Genomic DNA, 20,054 nt, shown 5'->3' with positions numbered 1-20,054 from the left:
CATATTACTGTCAATTTAAAAAAAAAATAGAGTATGACATTGTATGTGTGTGTGTTTGTAGTTGTTGTTTTTTTTTTTTTTAAATACCATGCCTGCATCTAAAAAGGAATATTTTTAAATGGCTAAGCACATTACCCTCTGTTGTGACTTGACAGGATTCATAAACATCGATGGCACAGCATCATCATTTTTCTTAACCAATTTAAAAAATTATTGTGGCATTTAAAATGTTAAAAAAAATTGTTTTTCCTTTTTGAAACAGCAGGTTTCAAGGAAAAATGACTTGTTAAATTTGAGTTTTTGCTACTGCTTGTAAGGTAGGTAAATTATGGCTTGCATGTTTTGGGAAGAATTCTTGTGCTTTATTTGGAATGAAGTAGTTAAGGCAATTGAAAATAGTGTAAGTGATTCAGAAGTTTCTTAAAAGATCAAAGAAAGAAAACCAGTACCTAGGAATTCCACATAATGCTCAAGGGAGTTTATGGATGAGTTTGTGGAGTTCCTGCTCTAAGAGCTCCTTGAATTAGATGCTGTTGAATTCTCGGCTAGTGAGAAAATGCCTCCCCACCTTTGGGAGAGTAGCTGTTAACATCTTAAGATTGTGTAACAGGGTGAGTGTGCTGAAGAAGAGGATGTAGAACCAGAAGAGTGAGGAGAGCCAGACCATTTCATGAGAGAAGCTTTAAAGACCTTACATTTTATGGTCTGGAGGACACCTCGAGGGATCTGTCTGTTGGGTCAGTTCATGCAGAAAATTATTTATTGACCAGTTGCTAGGCACTGAAGATTTGCGCTCAGAGTTTGAGCAGCCATTCAGTTTCTAATCCAGCTAATAATGTCAGCGCCCACTCCTCATTTTTCTTTCTGGTTCACAAGTACTTTTGATCATCACAGACCTTGCCAAGTCCAGATAGGTTTCTTGGGCTGTTACTTTAGCATTCCTGTCAAAGTATTTTCACAAGCCTTTGCTGTCTCTTAGCAAGCACTACTTTCTTTTATAAGTTTTAACACATCTTTTAATAATGTATTCCAGAATATTCTCAAAATTCTGCAGGGTTTACCGGCTGCAATTTGTGGAAGCCACGTTCTTATGCTTCAGAAATTAAATATGTAGTCCTTAGCTGATTCCTCAAAGGTGACTGACTGACTGCCAGTGAGCTTTACCCATCTCAGTGGTAGGTTGTTGGTTCCCAGGCATGAAAGCGATTAAAAGATTGAGTACCTGGAAGCTCTCACAATATCTACCCATCTTTACCTTTTCTGGTATTTTAGGAACTTAAATCACTTGCTAGGAGAAAGCAGAAACAAGGTACTTGCATTAGGCAGTATCCTACTGGCTCTTTTCCTTGCTTAGAATCTAATTTGTGGCCCCCGTTAATCTGGTTTGGGCAGCCCTCGTGTTCTGTTATTCCTGCAGCCCAGCTGCGGCATAGTTAGCCTGGGTTCCTGATCCGTCCAGCTTTACCACCCTGCTCCCTGTGCAGTGACAGCTGTTTACTTAGGTATTTTTTTTTTCCTTGTTACAATTACTTCTGCTATTATGTGCTTTGTTTCATCTTGAGGAGTTTTCCAGCTTCCAGAAACCATTAACATACCACACTGTGGTTTGTACCTATACTGACAACTCTTTGTTGCTATGGTATTACAGATTCTCCTGAATTAAAAATCTTATATAATGTAGTCTATTTAGCAGTTATTCTGTGGAGTAATAATAGTATATCATGGAATGTGTCCCTTTAGTACTAAGGAGGTGTAGAGGCAGAAGCCTATTAATGACGTTTGATGATTTTCACAATGCTTAACTGGTATTGTCCAGTTGTCCCATGGTTGAGGAGAGTTGGGTGGGTCCCAGGCGATGGACAAAGTGCTAATTTGTTTGAAGTCTGAATTATTTTTCATGGGAAGGGGAAATGATAGGAAATGACCAGACAATCACTTTTGACATGTGTCGAGTATTATGAAAGCGTATGAGAAGCCTCATGGATCACACCATGAACTGCCTGACCTAGCAGTCAAGATCAGATCCCCAGATAATGTTCTTTCACAGAGCAGTGAATTATGTGGCGGTTTGCAGTATGTGTCTCATTTAAAGCCTGTTCAGTATATTTAGGCCTGAGGACCACTCATGCTAATAGCTCTCACAGAGCTCTTCTCTGCTCTCCAAATCAGCATATTTTGGAAATATGTCAGATGTGTGCATAGAAAGGAGATAGAAATGTAGATACACTCTTAACTAGAGAAATATTTTCCTTGCTACAACATTTCTCTTCCAATTATATGTTTATGAACAGTGTTCATGGAATATTATTGCCATGGTGCAAATAATGACTTCTGACCCCCTGCAGGGGTGTGAGCTTTCATTTTAGGTGTGGCTGCGGCATAGCAGTGTGATGATTTATCCCACCCAATTAAATAATGGTCTGTATTTAAAAGTATTCATCTAGTTTACTTATTTATATATCACTCAACACTCACAAATGTGCATCTCTCAATAATCAGTTGTACGATACAATTGTAAAACAGAAATGTTGACAGCAAAAATATTTTAAAACAACTCTATTCGAAGGGGAAAGATAAAAATATTGATACCTGTCTAGCATTGTTCATAAGAGTACTCATATTCATCCTTTTGGGAAACTACTAATGTTAGTCTCAAATTATTTAAGCTCTTTTGCTGAAACCAAACTCTCATCTGTGGTCAGAGCAGCAGCTAGTGAGTCTCTGGTACCAGTATTATAGCTCAGAAGATGATTCTGAACAAATCTTTAGAGTGCTGCCAAGAGAAAAAATGTGGCTCTGTTTCTGGATATGTTGACTAGCTTTCTTAGAACAATTTCCCTTTGATTAAAATGAAGAGTCCTAAAGCTAAGTATCTAAAAGGAGTAAACAACTCTGCTGCTTGTTCTACTTAGTTTTGGGAAACAGTATTAACCATATAAAGTGACTGATCTATGGGACTGGAGTGAAGGTTTTATTCTATGTTAATTTTACTAATGCACATTGTGGACGTGAAGATGTAGAGAACATCTTCACATGGATAAGTTAATTTTATTGTACGATATGTTTTCTAAACATTTAAATCTCTTTGCTTACCATGTTCACGTAGCCTGGAGAAGAAAAATTTCTTAAATAATAGGTTGATGACTAGGTAGACCCTAAAACTACTAAGAGAAACATAGTAGAATGTAGTTAGCCATCTGTGCTCATGGTTTGTTAAAATCTGAGTTAATCTGATCGGTGCTGTACCACTGTCCAAAGAAGATGCCCTTAAGTAGTCCTACCTTCTTAGAGCTTCATTTATTTTGCTTTTGTATATTAAATAAAAACCGTCTCAAATGTTTCCTTGTATAGTTTATTGTTAATGACTGAGTCTGTGTGTTAATTCAATTTCAGCAGCTAACTCTGGCTTTTGTGTGACCAGGACTCTAGCTTGTCTTTCTGCCTCCTCTCCCCCATTGTTTTGAGGGAGGGCTATCCCATAGGTTAGGTAGAGAAAATACTTTTCCAACAGTGTGAAATTACTTTTTCTTTTTTTTTGAGTAGTGCCATTCCATGTTTCTCTGTTAATGGAATAATTGTTTTCCCTTGATACTTAGTATTAAAGTAGTTAAGCATTTTAAACATGGAAGGCTTAACTAGCATTTGCAGTAAAAATGAGAGAAGCATGGACTTTGAAAGTTCAGTTGATTATTAAAGGATTTGGTTAATCCATGCCAATATTTTCCCTCTACTTTCTTAAGTGTTCATGAATAAGCTCTATATTCGTATTAAGAAAAAGCAATGTAAGATTTGGTAATGTCAATTTCAGTGATTTCTTAAAGTTTAATAGAGTACTGTGATTTTTAAATTGTATTTGGTTGTAATACTGAAACCATGAGGAAGGTCAGTCTATTATTGCAGCCTGTACTTATTAAAAAAAATTTTTTTTTTCTGGCTGTAACTTTTGGCATTTATTATCTTACATAAGAAACTCCTAGTTTAAATATTCAGATACTGGTGGGATTTGTGGTTATCCCATCTTCCTTAGTAGTCTTATAAAATCTTAAATTCCTGAAGTAATATATATATAAAAGTGTTAAAATACTGATTGTATCTTATGGAACGTACTTGGTCTCTGGTCTGAAGATCCCGAACAGCACCAGTAATTGTTTTAAAGTATTCCCCAGTGAAATTAAAGTAGCTCATCAGCAGCAAGAAGAGTGTGAAACAAAAGGGAACTTTTGGCAATTACATGGTGATTCAGAAACGAAGTTTTGATGTGGTGAAATTTACTTTGTCTTTGGAAGTACCTATGACCCATGGTTCACATTTGTGATTGCCAGCAGCCAAGGGACTACTTACTGTATGTAGCACTGAGGCCACCGATGCCTGTGAAACATCCTTGTGCACACTGCTGACTGCTCAACATCACAGTTAGAGACAAAAAGACATATTCAGTAGCAAAGGGTGAGGTGAAGGAGTGAGAGAATTGGAGACTTAATCTGTGGATAAGTGCTTTCTCACATAAATGTGAAAGAGGGATTAAATTCATTCCGTGTAGTCCCTAGGGTAAAAAAAACGAATGCTCTAAAAACAGAGCAGCTGTCTGACCCAGGGAATGCCTCTTATCTGAAAATGTTCCAGCAAGTGCTGGCCAAACACCTGTTGGAGATGACCCAGTATTGGGTGGGAGGTGACCAGACGAATCGTAGGATCTCTCACACTTCTGTATGTCTATGAAGTAGAAAAAACCATGGGAGAAAATGTGGGAGGAATAGAGGATGAAAGTTATTTGATTTTAGCTTGGGTACTCAAACCAATTTTTATACTTATTAGTATGTCATATTCTACCTGGTAGTTACAAATAGTAAAATGAGGTAAACGTATGGTAAATAATAAAAATAGGCAAATATTTTTCCATATGTTTGTTTCAGCATTACTTCCAGGTAAAATATTCCAGAGAAGTCATTGCCTTTCTAAAAAGGAAAATTGTATGGCAATTTTTCGATCTTCTGTAAGAGATGAGAGACACAACTGAGATTTGTCAATAAAAGCTTTAGGAATATTCTGCACATACACATTTACATTCAGGTTGGTAACACTAGTTAAGTTTCATTTCAATACAAATTATGTTAATAGCTCTTAAATTTCAGACATGGTCATATATATGTTATTTGAAATTCTTTTTTATCTAGATACAGATCTTGATAATGAATCTCTTGATGATAGATGTGCAGCTAGTTTGTCCCGAAACTCATGAAGATAATTATATTGCTGAAAAAAGTAAAGATATATTGAAATATATTGTAGAAAACTAGTTAGCAGAGTAGTCACAATACTAGTAGGAATCAAAAAATAATTGCTAAGAACAGTTCTACATCCTTTTGGGCAAGGAAGTGTTTGCATTGTGAGAAGTTTTACCTTTCAGTAAAGCTGCATATAGTGTGAAAAAACTATTGCTTTAAAAATCAGAAGGTAGCATGCAATACACCTGAATGTTTTATAAATCTGTAAAATCCTTTCTCCCTTTACTGGCATTTACTGGAGCAAATTAAAATTAAAAATAATACATGAAGGCATTCTTTTTTGCTAATGTATTTTCCTCTGGGGGTTAAGTAGGGAGGAGAGGGTACATTCTATAGCAATTAACAATGGTAGAGTCAAGAAAATCTATTTCTTAGTTTATGGAAGCCCTAGATTTCTGCTTCTTGTGATGACATAATCCATTTGGAACAATGTTCACAGTAGTCAATATTAAAAAAAAAAATCACTAATCTTAACAGATAAGTGAAATAAAGCTTTAAATAATTTATTTGGAGTTTTAATAGTTTCCCAGAGGATTTTCTTATTCTGCCAATAATCTCATTTTTTATCATTATTGGGAAGTGGAAATTGCATACTACTGGCTATCAGCACCGGGATGGGAAAGCCTGTCCGCTACAGAGCGCTGAGGTGATCAACTGACAGTCCGTATAACACGGGCTTAATGCTCTCCAGGGTTAAAGATGTAAAACACACACACTCGGATATGTTTGACCATTTGGTTTGTTTCAGAGAGAGGCCTGAAAACATCTTGAATTTGAAGAATCATTTGGTTTTAAGAGATAAGAAGGGGAATTCTCTGTTTTCAGAACCTGTACAGTGAGGTGGATCCTGTATGGATTGTTTTGAATGACCTGATTTAAGTCCTGAGAATCAGACTGCTTGGTGAATTTGTCAGTTACTGTAACAATTCACAGTCATGGTCCTTGGGTAGACCCCTGACCCTGGGAAGATGGACTCAAGCCCAGGAAGCTGCTGAAGGCCAGGACTCTCGTGCCTGATGCTCTGATTTAGTCCTAATGCTGAGACCAGGTACTTGGGAAAGGAAGGCAAATTGGCTTTACAAATCTAGAAATAAAGTGAAATTTGCAGAATCTTTCAGAACATTAATACATAATAATATCCTTGGGGCACTGCTACTGCAGAGATTTTTAAGTGTTAAGGGGAAAGTAAATGGTGAAGTTTTCACCTTAGTTATCCACGGCAAAGGATAATTAGCATTGCTTTGCGGGTTTTTTTGTGTTACAGTCATTCATCTGTCTTTGTTAACTGTTTTGGTGATATGATAGGATCATCATTAGATCTTTCTGGCCAAGAAACTACCAAATTTATAGGAATCCTCTCATTTGGAAAATTCGGAAAATTTTTCTAAATGAGAGGATTCATTCTGAGAACTGAATGGGCAAAAACTGAACAGTAGTAGGTCCTGCAAGAGTAAACTGGAAAGTTCAGATGTTTCATGATTTTGTTTGAAACACTGTGAACTTTTTCAGACATCCAGGTTATATTTAAACATAAATTTTGAGCAGGTGATCTATGAGTAACAGAATGCTTTGGGTTTTCATTGCCCTCTTGATGACGGATTCCACGTGTCTGTAACTGCCCCTAACCCGCGAGTGCACAAGAGCGGGCAGCCTCCTTACCTTGATCGTCTGTATGGCTCCAGACCCTCGCAGGTCTCTCAGGCTGTCGATGGCTTGCTGTGGTGAAACCGTGTCAGACAGGTAGAGGAGGAGACAGGCGGCTACTAATGGACACGTTAGGAAAACAGTATATTATTAAATAATTAATGATAGGGTAGAGCATTGCATATTTAATTAGACTTCCGCTGGTGCAGAAGATGGAGTTTAGTGTCATTGTGCAAAATAAATTAAAAGACTTTCAGTATGTGTTTTTGACAGTTAAATTATGATTTTAAATGACTGTGGTCGAATTGAAGTTTAAACTGGCTTCGTTCTTTATTGAGTTCTATTTAATACACCATATGATTCATTCATTTAAAGTGCACAATTCAGTGGATTTTAGTGTATTCACAGATAAGTGCAGCCATCACCACGGTCCATTTTAGAACATTTTCATCCCCTCAAAAAGAAACCCTGTCCCCTCTTTTCATCATCCCCCTGCCCCCGTCACCCCTGCCCTAAGCAACCACTAATCTACTTTCTATGGATTTGCCTAATGTAGATATTTTATATAAATGCAATCATATGTGGGCTTTTGTGACTGGCTTCTTAGCATAATGTGTTGAAGATAAATCTGCTCAAAATTTATGTTTAAATATAACCTGGATGTCTGAAAAAGTTCACAGTGTTTCAAACAAAATAATGAAACATCTGAACTTTCCAGTTTACTCTTGCAGGGTCTACTATGGTGGCATGTCCCTGTTTCATTCCTTTTTATGGATGAATACTATTCTACTGTATGGATGTACATTTTGTTTATACATCCACTGTCAGTTGATGGGCATTTAGGTTGGTTCCATTTTTGGCTGTTGTGAATAATGCTGCTATAAATGTTCGTGTACAGGTTTTCATGTAGACATGTTTTCATTTGTTTTGGGCATATACCCAGCAGTGGAATTGCTGGGACCCATGGTGACTCTAGGCTTAACTGAGGAAGTAATGCCAGACTGTTGTCCAAAGCAGCTGCACCATTTCATGTTCTCTCCCGCCATGTATGAAAGTTCCAGTTTCTCCACATCCCAACACATTTTTTTCCCACCTTTTGGATAATAGGCATCCTAATGGATATTGAGTGGTATCTCATTGTGGTTTTGATTTGCATTTCTGTGATGACTAATGATGTTAGGCATCTTTTCACGTCCTTAATGGTCATCTGTATATTTTTATTTGGAGAAATATCTATTCAGATCCTTTGCCCATTTTTTAATTGAGTTGTCTTTTTATTATTGAGTTGTAAGAGTTCTTTGTATATTCTAGGTCAGTCCCTTATCAGATATATGCTTTGTAAATATTTTTTCCCATTCTGAGATGTCTTTCCATTTTGATAATGTCCTTAGAAGCATAAACGTTTTTAATTGTGATACCGTCCAACATTAAAAGGAATAACTATTACTCTAGTATGCCATTTTGTTAACTATCTTTTTTCCTAACACATTTTTTCAAAGGTGAACAGTAATTGCATGAAGTAATTAACTTTGGTTTTCATACTTATGATGGATATTATTTAGAATTTACTGTCAGTATCATAACACCTGCATAGGGAAAACATTAGAAAACAAAACAAAACACAAGAATGCAGGTGCTAAGACTTGTAGATTATGTTTTGCAGAATCCTTCTAAACAGTGTTGAAAATACCTCCTATTCACACTCTAGCTTTCTAGAGAATACCAAATTAAGGGCCTTAAATAATTCTTTAGGTCTTAGCAGATTTATATTGTGTTTTGTCTCATTTTAATACAAAGTGAGCATATGGCCCAGAAACAGGATACTTTTGCCTACTTCGAGGATAAAAAAAAAGACAGAATAATGAAAACACATTTCTTACCAAGGCAAGATCTCCCGAGTCCTCCATAACAGCTGAAAGGGAAGCACAGTTTTGAATAGTGTACGTTTTCCTTCCACCCCACCAATTAGAACTAAAGACTTGCTCTTTCTGCCTTCTCTTTCTAAATCTAATAGTGCCTACTAGCACAGTGCCTGGCACACAGAGGTTAATAAGTATTTTTAAATTAATCAAGAGCAAAGTGTGCTTATTTACTTGTTGGGAGGCATTCTGAACACCTCTAACGGTCAATGTAGGCAGGGCTTTTTATCGACATTTTAAACATCAGGATCCACATCTGAGAAATGGAACATGTTACTAAATAGAAATCAGACTATTTTGACCAACTGCCGGTTTATTTTCCTCTGTCTAAACAAAACCTTGGTTATGGAACAAGTCTGTATGATGACTCTTCATTTATCTAAAAAGAGTACAGAGGTGGTGTGTTACAGAGGTTTAGAGCCTGGGTTCTAGAGCCCCACTGTCTGGGGCTGAATGGTAAGGCTGTCATTATGACATGTGTGAACGTAAGCAAGCGATTTCACCTCTCTGGGCCTCAGCCCTTTCTTTCACCTAAAAAATGGTGACAGCCACAGTACCTGCATCATAGTTAGGACTGAATGAGGTAACTCGCATTTGTAAAGAGCTTGCAACAGAGCTTGGCATAGAGTAGGAAGTAAATGAATGTTAGCTGCTAGAGTCTAGCCTTGTGAAGAAATCAGCAGTTCTGCATAACTGGGTTTTCCAGAAAAAAATCATGATTAAACCTCCAAGCAACAAAACCATTCATTCTAATTACTTTCAAGGATGCTTTAAAAAATGCATTACACAATTCCTAACTTTCTTAGCGGGTTTATTGAACCTGATGGGGGTGCCGACGACTTCTCTGGAACATGAATGAGCGTGGGGTACTGTAGATGAAGCTGGGAGAGGATGTGAGCCACAGGGTCTTACTGTGCTTCCGTGCTCGTGCTGTTAGCCTGGGCTCCTTGAGGGTGGGGAGCGGGCCTCGCAGTGCGTGTTCTGTATTTATAGTGTTTGGTACGCAGTGGGTGTTAGGGGTTGAATTGTATCCTCATAAAGGTGTGTTGAAGTCCTAATCCTGGTACTAAGAATGTGACCTTATCTAGAAATAGGATCTTTGCAGATGTAATCAAGTTAAGATGAGGTTACAGGGGTGGGCTCTAATCCAGTATGACTGGTATCCTTTTTTTTTTTTTAAGATTTTTTATTTGTTAATTTGAGAGAGATTGAGAGAGCACGAGCAGTGGAGAGAGGCAGAGGGAGAAGCAGGCTCCCTGTTGAGCAGGGAACCCAATGAGGGGCTCGATCCCAGGACCCCAGGATCATGACCTGAGCTGAAGGCAGATGCTTAACTGAGCCACCCAGGTGCCCTGACTGGTGTCCTTATAAGAGGAAATACCCCAAGAAGACATAGCAACACTGAGAGAATCATGTGACGATGGAGGCAGAGATTGGAGTGATGCAGCTGTGAGCCAAGGAACGTCAAGGAGTGACGGCCACCACCAGAAGCTAGTAAGAGGCAAGGAAGGATTCTACCAGAGTCTCAGAGGGAATATGGTCCTGTTGACACATTGATTTTGGACTTCTAGCTTCAGAACTGGGGGAGAGCAAGTTTCTGTTGTTCTAAGCTACCCACTTTGTAGTACTTTGTTACAACAGCCCTAGGAAACAGCAGAGTACAGTAGGCAAGCAGTGTCTGCTGATTTTATAAAGGAACAAAAATGCACAGGGAGAATCAATGGGACAGTGCTAGCAAACAGCAAGATGGTGGAAAAAATTTTACCAGACCCAGTTTCTGAGGGATAAACTCTAGAGCCGTCTAGCAATGGGATCACTCAAAGATGGCAGAACGGATAGAAAATTAGTCACTGTAGGACACCTTTGAAAGCTCTAGGACGATGAAAATTTCCAGTCATCAGATGCTTTATTTTATGGGAGCCAGAAGCATTCAACATATGCAAACATCTTTCCATCCTGTTTGTATTCTGTTCAAACACCAGACAGCATTTGGTGTGCTAGAACCTGCTCAAGTAGAATTCGTTAAATTTCACTAATCTGAGCTAGATTGATCTCTGGAAACTTTTCAGTAGAGGCTGTTTTTTCAAAGATGTATTTTAAAAAAAAATCTCAGAACTGATTTGAAAAATGGGTCCCCAAATTGGAAAATATTTTTCACGAGCCACATGAAATTATCTAATGCTATTTTACCTTAGACTTCTTAGAAAATTACTTAGTATAGGCAACTTATTCTAAAAGTTTGCTTTTATAATTAGTAAAGCAATTAGTAATTGCTTACAGTTACAGATTATGCTTTTCTCTAGAGAAAGGCTGGAAACTGTAGAATGTAGGATTGTTTCTAGTTCTCTGTACATTAGAGTTTAGTTCAGCCATGAAGAGTGTGTGTCCCCAAAGCCCCGTGCACTACTTGGTTTGCCTTCAGAATGGGAACAGTTGGCACGAGGCCCCCCAGCTCTAGGTCTAAGGAGAGAAGCTGGCTGGGCTTGCCCTTTCCCTAGGTGCGCTGAGCCTACCTGCTTATTTGGTATCGCCTGCATACTTTCTAGTTCAAATCAGTGACTTTAGGGCTTTTGAGGTATCAAGCTATTTGATACTCTATCTTGTTCCAGAAAGGATTAAGCAATTTATTAGGATACAGAACGTACGAGAAGCACAGAGAAGGCCTAGTTTGTTCCCTGTGGCTGGCTCTCCTCTGCAGTGTGTCTCCCTTCTGGCAAAGCATCTACTGTATTACCCCAGCACCACTTCTCATCTTTGTATCGCTACTGTCTACTGCTGATTGTCACTCCCTTTTTCCTTTCTCCAAGCTACTTTTCTCCTCTCTCCTCCTTTTTTTTCCGCCTTAGCTCATTTTATTTCGTTTTAAATTTCCATACCAGCAGCTTGTGCGTAGCCATTGACAAACAATGAGAGTCCCTCTTTCATTCTGGTGGCAAATTCATATCATCAAATATAATTTTCCAGTCATACTTTTAAGATTGCTCATTGTTTTTGAATGATTTCTTTGCTAAGTTTTTAAAAAACTGACTTTTCAAAAAAGATTTTTTATTTATTCATTTGAGAGAGAGAGAGCACAAGTGGAGGGGAAGATCAGAGGGAGAGGGAGAAGTAGATTCCCCGCTGAGTAGGGAGCCTGACTTGGGGCTCGATCCCAGGGCCCCGGGATCATGACATGAGCTGAAGGCAGACGCTTAACGAACTGAGCCACCCAGGCGCCCCTCAAACTGACTTTTTTTTGCTGTTAGAAGCAACTAAGCAACTGAAAGGCTGACCAATGAGTAAGGGTATCATAAGAATGATGCCCCACCTTTTTTGGGAGGAAGAGGGTCCCAAAATTATAAGTAAAGTTCTAAGACAAAAGGAAAGAATAACAAGCCTGTAAACCTGTTCTAAAAATTTCCAAATCTACTCATTTATTGTCCTTACTCTTCAAAAGTAATAATGGCAGATATCTGAGTGCTTGCCCTGTAGCAGACATTGTGCTAGTACTTTTCATGCCTCATCTCCTTTTAATCCTTGCACCAAACTAGAAGGTAGGTAATAAGTGAATAAAGATGCAATAATTAGAAAAATCATTCTGACTGGAGCATTTCTCATGTCATTTATGGAGAAAAGAAAAACGTACTGTATTAAGGTTTTTCGGTTATTTTTAAGGCAGATTGCAAGCTCCTCCATTATTTCGCAGCAGCTGGCTATGTCAGGAGTCCCTCCGTCTGGGATTGGATGATGATGAGTGATGATTGCATACTGATGGTAGAGGTCCAAAAGGTTTGGGACTCTGTATTTTGACAGTTCCCCTCTGGTGCAGAAAACAAATATGTCTTGTATACCATAGCTCTTTAGTTCTTCTGCCAATAAACCAAGATACAGATACACATGTACAAAATATTACAAATTTAAATTCAGTCAAGACAGAGGATGTGGTGTTAAATTTCTTAAGCCAAACTAAGTAAATAACACAATAATCTATAAATTTGAAATACTGATAAGCTAAAACAATATTGATCTCTCTTCAGAGTAGGGTAAAAATCAAGTCACTAAGCACAAAATAGGAATTAGAAACACCTGAACCAAAAGGTGATTAAAATTAATCACCTTAATAATAAAATTATACTATAATATAATAATCATAATTATATAATAACACTATAATATGATAATAGCATTATAATAGAATGATTATAATATTACCATATTATAATTATATAATATTTATAATATTATTATGATTAATGACTTAATAATTCAAAATGCTTTTAACTGAAATTTAAGATGAGTCAACTATATTGCTGTTCTTGAAAAAAAATCTTTTTTCAATAAGGCTTTAAAAATAAATTTTAAAACATCTAATATTTCAAAATAAACTCTTGTGAAGAAACGATAGCATATTTTTTTCTCATTTTCTTCTCACAAAATCCGTGTTTGCTACTTTCCTCCCTCTGCTGTTTTGTTTTACCCTAAGCCCTGTATATAAAATCTCCTGCATGCCCATGGTGCTCATGTTCTCCTTTATATTTGTACTGTGTCTTGCCATCATGCATTTAATTTTATGGACTAGGTCTCTAGGAAATAAAACGTTAACTGTGTTAGAATTAGGTGACTTAGCTAATTTCACTATAATGAATATGAACCAAGCAATAGTACTATTGGCCATTCTATACACTGGAACATCCTTATGGCAATATTCACTATAGAGTCTTACATTCAAAATGAGTAATTCTGGCTGATCTCAGCCTCCTCTCTCTCCCTGCCTCCTAAATTGAGGGACATTTAACTAAGCACCTTTTATCACGAACCTCCAGATTTGTACTTGAAATGTGGCTAGTCCAAATTGAGATGTATTGTAAGTGTAAAATACATATCTGATCTCAAAGATTAAGTACAAAAACCCGCATCTCATTAATGATTTGTTTTATGCTTAAAACCATTGAAATGATACCAATTAGGCTATGTTAGGTTAAATAAGATATATCAAGTTAATTTCATCTTTTTTTACTTTCTTAGTATGGCAGCTAGAAAATGTAAAATTAAATACATAGCTTCTATTTGTGGCTCCCGTCATATTTCTGTTGGACAGTGCTGCTTTAGATAATACTATTATTTTTTTGTACTTCTAAAAGGATTAAAACCGAAGTCCACATACTTAACCACTTTTAAGAGTAGGTAATTTTCTCTCTGCCTCTTGCACACAGTGGATAATTTCTATTATACAGTGGTTTTCAAACTTTCCTAGAAAGGACTCTGAGGAGGGAACCACAGGGGCTGATGCAGGGAGATTCTAGGTCTCTCCCATCAGATTGTCATCTTTTATACATTGGATTCCATTTAAGATCTCACTGGAAAACAAAAGGTTTAGTAAAATACTAGAAACCCCTTTTATAGAAGATACTAAATGAATAGGGCTTTACAAAATGTGTAAGATTGGTTCTTGAACCAGTGATTTTCATTATAGTTTGCTTATGACCTAAATGTTCTCCAGATGAAAACTTCCTAGCATGGCATGTACCTCTAAATCAGAGAATCTTTACAAATAATGCAAGAGTCAACTAATTAGCCTCTGTAAGTCTTTTTTGGTAGGTAAAGAATAAATTAGAGAAAGCAAATTAATAAATTGATATTCCAAAACAACCAGGAAAAAATTTTAAGATTTCAAAAATTTATACTGGTCAGACTCAAGATGTGTGTGTGTATATGTGTGTGTGTGTGTATGTGAGGGTGTGTGTGTATTTATTTATATTTATTTTGGTGTATTATAAGGACATTAGTAGGATTACTAGCCTTGAGATATTCCAGGCCAACCAGGATAAATTTTGAAAATCCAAGTTTTTTAGTACCATGCAATATGTAAATTCCAAAGTGGGGTGGGTTAGTAGGATATTTATGGGGTTATTAGACTCGAGGCTACAGTATAGGCAACATCCTTGAGCCTGTGAAGATCAGACCCTACTGCATCTTTCCCACTTAGATGCTCTCTAAATTTTCTATCCAGCATGGACAATTTCACTACTACCTCTGGGTTCTCAGCTCAGGCTTAATTTCTACTATCATAATCAAGTCTGTAAAGGACAGTATGTTCAAAGATCTGGGCAGTGAAATGGCAGTTTTCTACTTACATACTTTCTTCCCTCCAACTTATACAATTTAAACTCAAATGCAATATGTGGAACTACAACAATCAGTGAAAAGCAATTCTATGTTTAGTAAATGAGGAGTTAGTTCTCTGTGCCCTTTGCAAATACCTCTTCGCGTATTAGAATAAGTCTACAGTTTGAAACTATGAAATAACACACATTTATTTGGTATATGAGCACAGACTAACGTTCGTTCTTTTTGACAAAGAGATTTTCAGTGTTATTAGGAAAAAATTATTAATATGGTTGTTTCATGTTATACCTACCTGTATCTTTTTGGATATTTCTTCTAACATTTTTAAATTTACAACCTATAAGCAGTAATAAGGCAAGTGAAAAAGTCAGTTTTTGGTCACATATAACAAATATATTTAAACACATACAAAGCTACTTTACAAGGTCATACTTATATGATCATTTTTATGTTTCAATTTCAATTTGAGTGTGGATTTCAATTTCGTATATTCTTGGGAATATAATTGCAGGGACTCATAGACCCCAGCTGAAGGAACTCCTAATCCAAAGAGTCTTTATTCTTTGTCCTTTCTGTAACAAGTACCTGCCTGTTGCCCTCAGCCTCACCTTGTACCCCAGTGTTGAAGTCTTATTAAGATAGGTAAATCAGAAATGCAGAACTGTGAATGGGTCTGGAAGGGTTGAAGAGTGATCTCTGTTCTTTTAGCTAGAGCCCACATGAGGGCTTCCAAAAGTGAGCTCCCTAGGCTGATGATCTATGAAATTCTCTTCTTGCTCAGTACAGTGATGTATTAGCTGATAAACAGATTATCTTAAGAATATCAATAGGAAGCCACCTGCAGTGTTACCTACCTGGAAGAGCACATAAACCAAGAAACTGAGAACAATTCACTGGTGACAGGGGTAGCCTGAAAAGAATAAAACTTTAAGTTTAGTTCAGTTTTTATAAAGTTATAAATGGAAATTCAATTTAAGAAATGTGTGCTTGGCACTGAACAAGGGTGTTTTAAAGTTTTACCATAGTCACAAAACAAAAATGCGTATGCAAATATCAATATGTTATTCACAAAAAGGCCCAGAAAGACTGGAAGTTTTAAAACAGGGACTTATCATTTGCTTTGTCACAATTTAATTCTTTTTCTTTTTTTTAAAGATTTATTTATTTATTTGAGAGAGAGTAAGAGAGAGCACACGCAAGAGGGGGGAGGGAGAGGGACAAGCAGATTCCTGTTGAGTGCAGAGCCCAATGCAGGGCTCACAGGGCTCAGGCTCACAGGGCTCGGGCTCACAGGGCTTGATCTTAACAACCCTGAGATCATGACCTGAGCTGAAATCAAGAGTAGGATGCTTAACCCAGGAACCCCTGTCACAATTTAATTCTTAAAAATGGTGAGTTAATTTAAACTTAACTTAAAAATAATAATGCCTAGATTGCCTATGGCTAGTATAAAGCATACTTAAGTTACCCTGTGGTATGTTATCTGAGGTATTTTGTATTAGTAATCTTGGGGAGTTAGCTAGAAAATGACCTGATGATGATTTCATCCCCAGCATTCAGTCTATTGAATTACTATTTTAAGATTTCTTTATAGGACTTCCTTAAACAGATACAATTTCATATGATAAAAACTGCAGGTCATTCTTTGTTGTAATGGATTTTGGTTAAAATAAAATAATTTCAAGAAATCATATTCCCAGTTTGCAGTACTCAGGGACAAAGCAGGTAAAGGCTAACCCGGTCTTTAAGACAGAAGATGAGTTTAGAGGAAAACAGAGGGCATTGTATAAATATCATGTGACTTGGAAAATTAGATGAGTTTTTGAGTTTTAAAGGGGATATAAGGGGTAATGAAAGATAATTGCTATTTGATGGCAGAACAAAAGGAACTTTAGGGATAACACACTCTTTTTCTCTTCCTATACTTGGAAATGGTGTTTTCTCAAATAGAGAGATTATTACATTTACAGGGATGAGAGAAAGCACTGATTGTTGTAGAGATTCTAGTGTAACAATAAGTCACTGCCAAGATTTGGAAGTTGATTCTATATAGAAACATTTGTTTTTGCTCTTGTATCTATGGTAACATGACTTTTATCTTAAGAAGGGTCTGCTAATAGATGCATTATTGTGGCAAATAGTTCTAGGATTTGACTAAATGATAAACAATTAAATATCTCATCCTATGTTTGGTATATTATTCTTTTGTCATAAAAGAATAAGTAGGTCTTGGTACTAAATAGGAGATTTTCTGATCCTATCTCAGCTCCTTAGTTACTTGTTTCTACTATGGTTTTCCGAATGCATAAAGAATGACTTTCTCCTCTGCCCATCCCCCACCCAAAAGAAAAGCCTATTCTATCATAGATAGTAAATAAATCATGGAGTTAGAGGATCCCTTAAAGATTAGAATAACACAATCAGCAGAAGAGAATCACTAAATATTTTCAATATGTGGACTACATTATCTACATGGATTATGATGTACACATCAAATAATTTAGCTCATCATTGATCAGAAGTGTTAACATACCATGATATCTGAATTGGAGTCTGTTCATCTTCAATAGGCTCTTCGTCTGATGAGTCAAACTCACTTGTTTGCAATGAACTAGGCTTCAAAAGAAATCAGTTATGTTAAATAACTGTAAAGAAGAATATGTACATATAAGCTGATCCTTGCTTAAACACACACTGAATACATATTTGCAATTTATTCAATCTGGAATATTAGAATGATCAGGGATATCAATAATAAATTATTGATTTTACCATCCTATTAATAATTGCAGTGCTCTGTAGTGGAAAGAGAATTGGATTGGGAACTAACCAGGATTCTGGTTTTGTTTCTGCCACTTACTATATAATTTCGGAGAAGCAACTTCAGTTTATTCTGGGTTTCAGTTTTCTACAACTATAAAGTGAGGAGATCTATTCATTAATTCACAAACATTTCTTAAACACATTCATTTGCCAAGCTCTGGAGATGCAAAGATCCATAAAATAAATAGTTTCGGTAGAGTTGGAGAGATATGTGCATAGATTATAAAAGAAAGTTGTAAATGCTAAAATGGAAACATAAACTATGCACTTTATTAGTTTTTAAAGATTTTATTTTTTTATTTGACGGAGAGAGAGAGAGAGCACAAGCAGGGGGAACGGCAGGCAGAGGGAGAAGGAGAAGCAGATTCCCCGCTGGGCAAGGTCCCTGGGATTATGACCTAAGCCCAAGGCAGATGCTTAACCAACTGAGCCACCCAGGTGCCCCTAAACTATGCATTTTAGAGCAGAGAAGGGAGTGACTGCTTACAGAGTGGGAGAAAACTTCAGAGTGGATATATTAGCTGGGTTTTGAAGGATGAGAGGAAGTTTTTGGCAGATGAGGAAGAAGTTAAGGCAATAAAGGCAAAAGGAGAAAGGGCTTGTTTTCAGGAACTGTGACATCAGAGCAGAGGCGATGAAGCCAGATAAGTAGTTTTAACTACCCCATTTCTCAAAAAATAACCCCAATACGGCCTAGTAGTTTGGTTGATGGGGGGTGGACAGGTAGAATAACATGCCCTCAACTTTGTGAATCACTGGACTAGAGAGATCAAAATGGACTTTGTGTAATGATCTAAGGAGTTGGAACTCAATCCTGTAGGCATAATTTCTACATGAGACACATTAGTTTTATAGGACCAATAAAAAACACACCTTTCTTCTTATTTCCAAGTTGGAACCACCTGAGAGATAAAACAGTGGAGAGGCAAATGGAGATCAATATGTTAGTTTTATTACTGAGTGTCAAAGGGAGGATGTGGCTTTAAAGCTGTGGTCAAGTGGGCCTGCCAATTCTTCACTCCAGAATTGGACTTATCCACCCAGTCATGGGAGCAAAGGACAACCCAGTGCAGAGAGAAGGGAAGAAAGGGTTCAGCTATTTTGTTCAGCTCCTCCCAAACTGGGGGATCAGATCTCTCACTCTGTCCCTTCTGGGAACAAGTGGAAAAAGAGGCCAGGAGTGAAGGACAGCTGATGCTCCTACACATGGAAACATGGGGATTAGCAAGTGTAACCAGCTAATGTTCTTTCCAGTTCTGAAGCTATATTCTATAATGGTCTTGTTCCTTACTACAAGATCACATTACACAGCCATTTAGGCTATGGATATGAGTTGCTTTGGATCTCTTTGTGTTATTATTATCAACTCAAATGAAAGGCCTTTAATATTCAATAGGTTGTCAACCCTGGTGGTAGGTGATTGAGTCAGGTGGGGCCTCAGCTCCTTGCGTCTGTTTTTCCTTTCTCCTTAAAGCAGTTTTGACGACTCAAGATTTTGAGTGATTGTGGCTCCTTCATTCAGGCTCTCCCAGCCAGGTTAACAAATCCTAACAGAGTTGGACGTTTCCGCTCCCCCAGGCCCAGGGATTCTGAACCCCAGAAAGGGATGCAGTGCCAGTTGGCCCCGGGGGATGGTGACGCGCCCACAAACAGGGGTTGGCAGAGGTCTTTCGTGAAGTTTTCCCCATCTGCGGTGAGGACCGCTCACCAGGGGTGCGCGGGGCATCCCCGGACATCCTGCGGGGCTGGGTATTAGGCAGACTGATACACTGAGACATCTTAGCTCTCCATGTCTCAGTTTCTTGCGCAAAACCGGATTCAGCCCTCTCTCGCAGGGCTGTCGTGAGGCTTAGGAGCCTCCGCAGGCGGCAGTTCCCAGTCTGTGCACAACAGGTGCACAGCCAATGTCCGTCGTCCCCACGTCCGCCACCGACCCTGTTCCTTCTCAGTCATCGCTCTCCCCGGTCCAGGGAAGCGCCACCTCCCCGACCCAGGACGGTTACAGTGCAAGTCAGGTCGCGACCGCGCCTGGGCTGTCCCCAGGCCCAAGAACTGGCCTCAGGGCCGCTTCCGTCCCCTGTGGCATCGCTCGTCCAAGCCTCGGCCCGACTCACCGGCTTCATCGCTGGCCGCCCCGCGTCGGGACCTGCTGCCGCCTCCCTCCAGCAGCACCGGCGTCTCAGCCACCGCCCCGCGCCGAGCCCGCCCCTTCGCTCAGCTCATTGGTACATCCTTCTGTGAGGTGGAGCGCGGCGTCTTCTAGGAACCAATCAGACCC

At 38.1% G+C, this 20,054-nt stretch overlaps 1 protein-coding gene across 4 annotated transcripts; it reads right to left on the bottom strand.

The window, feature by feature from the left end:
- Positions 1 to 67: 67 nt before the first annotated feature.
- On the bottom strand, positions 68 to 19,953 carry CDKN3 (cyclin dependent kinase inhibitor 3). 4 transcript variants are annotated; one of them, XM_032405141.1, is made up of 8 exons: positions 19,891 to 19,953; positions 17,487 to 17,569; positions 15,808 to 15,863; positions 15,246 to 15,290; positions 12,474 to 12,696; positions 8,810 to 8,841; positions 6,945 to 7,048; positions 68 to 5,253 (listed from the first exon to the last, which is right to left on the bottom strand). In XM_032405141.1, exons 1-8 carry the CDS (start codon positions 19,897 to 19,899, stop codon positions 5,167 to 5,169), a joined length of 639 nt encoding a protein of 212 aa, XP_032261032.1. In that variant the 5' UTR covers positions 19,900 to 19,953; the 3' UTR covers positions 68 to 5,166. The 4 variants fall into 4 exon arrangements, with proteins under 4 accessions (XP_032261032.1, XP_032261033.1, XP_032261030.1 ...); XM_032405142.1 differs by lacking the exon at positions 15,246 to 15,290; XM_032405139.1 differs by having other exon boundaries at positions 5,177 to 7,048.
- Positions 19,954 to 20,054: the final 101 nt, after the last annotated feature.

This window comes from Phoca vitulina, unplaced genomic scaffold, assembly GCF_004348235.1.
Source record: "Phoca vitulina isolate PV1807 unplaced genomic scaffold, GSC_HSeal_1.0 scaffold7, whole genome shotgun sequence".
Classification (NCBI taxonomy): Eukaryota; Metazoa; Chordata; class Mammalia; order Carnivora; family Phocidae; genus Phoca; species Phoca vitulina.
This window is presented reverse-complemented; position numbering and strand designations above follow the sequence as displayed.